We start from the raw sequence: 6,611 nt of genomic DNA on the forward strand, positions 1-6,611 counted from the left end.
TGGTGCTAGGATGCTGTCTTCGCGCGCTACCCGACGATGATGTCACCTCCAGCGTTGTTTTTGTCGCACTAGACAGCCTGTGTCGTGACCGGCCTGAGACGTTCGACAAGAACGTCTCCGTGGATGTCGGTAAGGTGGTTACTCCGTGGGTCTCCGAGTTGAAACGACTGACCACCGATTTCAAAAGAACAGCGGAGTGGGAATCTCGATTCGTTGCCGTTTTGAGATCGTTCTCGGGTGTTTGCGCGGTACCTTGTCTGGTTCCCAGCTCAGCGCAAACTACCAGCATGGTATGGATGGAGGCCATGGATTCCTTCAAATGTGCTGCTTTGGGCATCATGAAAATCAACGACCAGGTGGATGACCAGGTGGTTGACCTAGTCAGCCACGCTGCGGTGGTGGTTGAGGCGACTCCGCTAGGTGAGTTTTTGACAAAAGAGCTCCCGTCGCTGGACAACTCGTCTCTCTCTAGCTGCGGCTCGTCTCCTGTGGCCGCTCCTGTCGACGACAGGCCCTCGACCTCGTTGGATGCCCAGCCAGCGAAGGCTGAGACAAAGAAGCCTCCCCCGACGTTGGCAGAGGTCCTCGACTCTGATAAATTGCGCCCGGTTACAAAGAGGCCCAAGGCCCCGTCGAAACTCAGTGACCGCCTACGAATGGGAGGACGTGGCCCAGGCGGGGTGTCCAGTCGCCTGCTGTCCAAGGTTGGACGCCCTGACCCCCTGCCACGGCCACCCACCGTGACTCCCCGAAGACGCGACCCTCCCAGACAGGTGGAGGTGCCGGCAGCTCCGACGAGGCGCAGGGAGGCCAGGGCCATACAGCTGAACGATACCCGGAAGGACCTGTCTCGAGGTGAGACTGATTCAGGCAGCAACGTTTCTGCCGTCAGCTCCACAGCCAAAGCCAGCAGGATGACCCCAGCAGAGATACAGGCCGCCATGGCCAAGGCGGCCTCTGAGGTGCAGCGAATGCTGGGCCAGCTCCTTTCCTGGAACATCATGCGGGTTGCCGACCAGCGGGTACCCGAGTTGGAAATCCGGCATGACAAGCTGCCTGCGTACTTCAAGTCCATGGACGTGTTTCAGAAGGCCTTTCGGCCGTTGGTGCTGGACGAGTGCCGCTGTGGCATTGTCAACGACACCATCGCGACCCAGCTTGAGCCGTTCCCAGTAAAAATATTATCAAGTACGAAGATGACGGAGTGGCTGAGCGTGAACATCCTGTCGAATAAAAAGTCTCAAGACTTCCTCCAGTCCACGCTACAATCGGGCGTGACAGTCGTGGATGTGAACCAAGCCAACAGAAACGAACTAGAGAGGTTGCCGTTCAGACCCATGGACCTGCTGCTACTGATTCCTGGACCGGGCACAGACATCAATGGGCGACGATTCGCCCAGGTCAAACAGCCTCCAAGCGATGGATACCTTCTTGCCTACGTGGACAAATCTGACGACACAGACCGGAAACTAAAAACGTGGCGGCAGAACCAGGTGGCCACCTTGAAGATGCTCAGCGCCCCGCCGGACGCTACACACAAGGGGCGCATCTCGCCGACGCGGCTGGCAGTGAGCAGCCAGTGGTCGGCGTACCAGATTTCTAGCCTGGTGACGTCGGTGCGCGAGTTTGAGGCTATGTACATGGCTCGGTTCTCGGTGTTGTTTCCGTATATACTGAATCCGAAGACTTCAAGCATGGAAATTACCTCTACCTTCGGTGAGAACAGATCCAAGTTCAAGCACATGGCCAAACTCAGCAATCTAAACGGATCCCAGGTAGGTATTTTCGACTGTAGGACGTTTATGCTTTTTGCAGGCGAGTGCTCTTGAGCACGCCCTCTCCTGTCGATCAGGGGTTGCACTTCTACAGGGCCCACCAGGTACGGGGAAAACGAAATCGCTGTTGTGTTTGCTGTCGATGATGTACGAAATGGTGGCCAAGAAATCCGGTGGGGGGCCCCTGAAGAAGAAGATCCTTGTGTGTGCACCCTCCAACGCCGCGGTGGATGAGATTGCGGCGCGTGTGATCGCTGTTGGCCTCGTGAACGCGGCATCGGATGGCAGTGCACTACCCCCTCGACGACCTAACCTGCTGCGTGTTGGCAACCCCAATAAGATTACCCAGGAATCGGTGAAGGAAATCAGCTTCGAAATGAGCATTGCCAAAGAATTCAAAGAGGAGGATCAGCGCCGTCGCGACTACTTCCAGAATCGAAGGGGTGAAATAGCCGCCCGACTCGATACCATTGAGGAGGAGATCAAGGTCGACAAGGAGTTCAGGGAGGCGCAGCAAAAAGCAGCCGCAATGGGGTTTGGGACCTGGGACGTCAGCGCAGCAAACAAGAATGACTCAGCCAAGACCCAAACTCTGTACAATGAGCGCAGGCAACTGCATGAGGAACGCTCCAAGCTCAACGGCCAGTTCGAGTCCTCCCGAAGTACTCATCAAGCCACTACACGGGAGCAGGCTCTTCAAGGCGCAGACATCCTATTCTGCACTCTGAGCGGATCGGGAAACGAATCGCTGATTGGCGTGGACTTTGAAGCCCTCATCATCGACGAGGCGGCTCAGGCGGTGGAGCTGTCGTCGCTCATTCCCTTGCGGCACCAGATCGCGAGGATGATTCTTATTGGCGACCCGCGTCAGCTACCTGCCACCGTATTGTCTAACGTGGCTAAAAGCCGCAAGTATGACCGAAGCCTGTTCGAACGGTTGATGATCAATGGTGCAGAAGTGGTGATGATGAACATGCAGTACAGGATGCGCCCAGAGATCTCTTTCTTTCCATCGGCCCATTTTTACGCTGGCCGGCTCCAGGATGATGCCACCGTCAGGAATAGGAAACCCATGAGTTTCCACAGCTTTCCTATGCTCTTCGCTCCATTCAAGTTTTTCCATATCCCGTCGATTGAAGAGCGCGAACCGATGTTCCAATCTGTGAAGAATGTCACAGAGGCCAAGTTCATAGTCCATCTCGTGCGGCGGCTCCTACGTTCGTTCAGGGCCTCCAACAACGCCGATTTCGACATGGGCGACCTATCCGTTGTGACACCCTATCGCGCCCAGCTGAATGCGCTACGGCAGGAGTTCAAGCAGTTCCCGGAGTTCCAACCAGACGAGCCCGAAGTCTGCACCATCGATGCATTCCAGGGGCGTGAGAAGAAGATCATCATTTTTAGTTGTGTGCGCGCGTCCGCGCAGCAGAGGGACTTCGGTCCCAACCCAGACGCCGACTTTACAATACCCGAACACGACGGGAAGGATTCCAAGTCCGACTCCCAGAGCACATTGGGGTTTGTGGCGGACGTCAGAAGGTTGAACGTGGCGATTACTAGAGCTAGAGACGCGCTTTGGATCGTCGGCAATGCGCCCACACTGCGAGCTTCGCCTTCCTGGAAAGCAATGATCGATTACGCTCGCTATAAGAACCACATGCTGGTCGAAGAGATTACAGCCGATCGGGGGCATCTCGGCAGTCTGGACTGCCTTCGCAAGCTGATGGGAAAGCCGTTCGTAGATGTCGTTCGCTCCGTGGCCGAGGCCCGCGCTGGACTCGCGGGCTCCTGGCCTTTGTCTCCGACAGTGCAAGAGACGGAAATGTCCCTTCGAACCGTGCCAGCTAACACCATTCTACGCGAGTTTTTTGACGTTTCGGAAACGTTAGGGATACCTGAACGCTGTGCTACTCTATCAGCTGCCCAGTCTCCTTTGGCGCGTAAGCTGCCTACTGGATACGATAGGGACCCTTCGAGCGCGCGACCCAAAATGGTTCAGCGACCTCCCATTCTGCAGCCTGTGCTGCTGGGGAGACCTGCCCCTCCGAGTAACAGCAGAAACCTGGTTCAAGCCGCTCGTTCAAGACTGGCTCAGGCAACGCCTGCTCCGCTTGTGAGGCCTCCACCATGCCCTCCTCCGGAAGTGCAATCCGCGAGGCCTCCAGACCTGGTGTCCCCTCCTCGAGTCTATCCTCGCGCGAGTCCAGCAGACGCTGTCCCGCCTGGCATGGCATGCGGTCAGACCCCCAGCCGCCCTCCCTGGGCGAAGGCAATGCCACCACCGCCCTGGGAAGTGCGCCGGTCCGTACAGGCCAACTCAATCATCCCTTCAGAAGCGTTTCACGAGGGGGCAGGCACTCCTGCCAAGAAGCGAATGGGCTCTCCTTTCGACGATGCGGGGAAAAGAACCAGACTCGATTGAGACGTGACATTGTTCTAGTGATGCGAGAGTGCTTTCTTTTAACTCTTTTGAGGCGGGGTAGACACCTGCCCGTCCAGTTCCGAGTTGGGGACCATATCGTGTGTGTAAATCGAAAACAGTAACTCCCTAATGATTAGGCAGGACGTCATAGTTCACAAAATTCAGGCCTTGATGAGGTCCCAACGGGCATGATCCAGATCGCCGAGAACGACCTTGTCACCGTCCAACCGTAGCTTCGTGTATGCCTCCAACGTATCGAACCTGAACACGGTACCACTGGGGTCTACCGTAAACATCCAGGCATCGCTTTCATCAGTCGTCACCTGCATGCCGTCTGTACCATGCTCGGCCACATACTTCCCATTGTGTGGGCTACCTGCCATGGCCACCTTCATAGTGTAGTACTTGGGGGAATCCTTTTGATCTGGGGTGATGCTCCATACGGCAGCCGCGTGTGTGCCTTCCGCCCCCGTGAGCACTCCATCGTCACTCAGTTGTACGCTCCATCCGTATGATGGATTGTGGGCGCTCACGAGCGACACGCGGCCGGTCGGAACTTCGTGAACAGTGAACTCTTCCGAGTTGGGGAACAGGCAATCCATTCTGAAGGAGACGAACCCACCGACGAATTCAACGGTCTGGTCATAGGCCTTGAATAGGGTGCAGTCGCCGCCTGGCCCGAGCGTACCGGCATGACATCCCGGGGTTCCCAGACAAATGTTGACGCACCTCCGCGAAGTCGTTATTGTAGGGACGGATTTGATAGGGTTTTGGTAGCGCCTACTTGTGACGAAGCACTGAGTAGGATCCGATTCCAAAGGAACATGTATTGTCCAAAGCCCCTTCGAGTTAAGCAGAGACGGAGTCCTGCCTGTCAGGCCGAAGTTCTTCGTAGCATCGTTCGCCTGTTGAATCATGACTGCGCCTCCACGATGGTAGAATTTCCAATCTATCGCCGGGGTTTGGAACCCCAACTTGGCGCCGCTTCCCAAGGGTTTTCCACTAAGCGAAGAGCCGCCGTCATTGTCGCAAACGATGTTTATCGTAGAGGGGCTGGATCCCTGCACCAGCTTGTAGGTGTAGCCTGCAGATGCCTCGCCAGGGAACACGACGTTAAGCTTATCGAAAGCCTGTGGCTCAAATAAGCCGCCACAAGTGTAATTCGTAGGAATCCCTCCACAACTGGTCCACGACAGAATCTGCACAGATACATCTTTGAACTTCGCCAAGTACTTGTCTGTGACATCAGTGCCGAGTTGTATGTAATCGCTAGGGAAGAGGCAATGCATGTCAACCATCTTGGAGATCTCGTGGGTTTCAACCTCCTGTACCAGGAACATCAGCTGGCATGTACTCCCGTCGTAGGAGACGGCGTGGCATATTCCGTGCTCTTGTACACATGCGGCAACACACCCGCTCAGGCCTTGCAATACGGGTCGGATCTCGCGCAGAATTCCATAACCATCTGCAGGCTGAGCAGCCTTGAAGCAATCCGAGACGAAGCAAGATTTGATGCCGGCCACGTCGTTGGCTGAGGCTGCCGAAGTCTCACCAAGCTTGTGTCGCAAAGAACAGGTATGATCCGAAATGGAGAAGGTGAACCCTTCGCATTTCATGTTGTCCATGCACCGGCTAGAGCACTGCTGCGCATTAGTAGTCTGGACCACAGGTTGGATAATGTCCCCGGCAACGGTTGTGGACATTTTGATGCACGGATTAACCGGGTCGCTGACCGCCTGGAGCGCTCGACGCAGATGAGATGTAAGGGACTCAGCTAGTGCGACAGACCAGAACAGCCAACAGATGCGTTGCATAATGCTGAATCAAACAATAATGCTGAAACATACGTAGACCTCGTATCTGACACACGTTTGTAAGAGAAAATCCGGTGGTTCCAGCCGCAACGACGGCAGAAGTCAGTCCACAATGGGACCACGCAGCTGTAAAATTTTAACGCAACCCATTGGGAATTCGACATCAGTGAATGAGACGGAAACGAAATCCATTGGGAATTCGACATCAGTGAATGAGACGGAAACGAAATGTGGGCAAATGGAAGCAGAAGTCGTATGAATGATTGTACAACGGCGAAGGACCGTCGTGGTCAGTTTGTGATTCCATGAGTAAGTTGATCTATTTGGAGATATCTCGCATGAGCCCTGCTAAGTCCAAACCTACCAAAGGAAAGAATATTTCGCGATCCACAAGGGCGGGCCTGCACTTTCCTGTGGGCCGCATTGAACGCTACCTAAAACAAGGCCGGTATGCGAAGCGTGTGGGGGCCGGCGCCCCAGTCTACCTAGCTGCAGTGATGGAGTTGATGACTGCTGAGCTTCTGGAGATGGCTGGTAATCATGCTAAGAACCAAAAGAAGACACGGATCAACCCTCGACATATCGCACTGGCGATTAAGA

The 6,611-nt window shown here is 55.2% G+C and overlaps 2 protein-coding genes across 3 annotated transcripts; one reads left to right on the plus strand and one right to left on the minus strand.

Moving 5' to 3' along the window:
• KVP18_004706 (uncharacterized protein) lies at positions 1–4,197 on the plus strand (the record flags this gene model as incomplete). 2 transcript variants are annotated; one of them, XM_067957593.1, is made up of 2 exons in its annotated part: positions 1–1,775; positions 1,816–4,197. In XM_067957593.1, coding segments are annotated over 2 exons (4,157 nt in total), but the record flags the coding sequence as incomplete, so codon positions are not given. The 2 variants fall into 2 exon arrangements, with proteins under 2 accessions (XP_067813169.1, XP_067813168.1); XM_067957592.1 differs by having other exon boundaries at positions 297–1,775.
• A 161-nt stretch (positions 4,198–4,358) lies between these two features.
• On the minus strand, positions 4,359–6,011 carry KVP18_004707 (uncharacterized protein; the record flags this gene model as incomplete). The annotated part of the gene is made up of 1 exon (XM_067957594.1): positions 4,359–6,011. The coding sequence occupies one exon, from the start codon at positions 6,009–6,011 to the stop codon at positions 4,359–4,361; it is 1,653 nt and encodes a 550-aa protein (XP_067813170.1).
• Between the last annotated feature and the right edge of the window lie 600 nt (positions 6,012–6,611).

This window comes from the organism of the source record quoted next (genome assembly GCF_019968955.1).
Source record: "MAG: Porospora cf. gigantea A chromosome Unknown PgA_NODE_1294_length_6611_cov_333.41, whole genome shotgun sequence".
Lineage (NCBI taxonomy): Eukaryota > Apicomplexa > Conoidasida > Eugregarinorida > Porosporidae > Porospora > Porospora cf. gigantea A.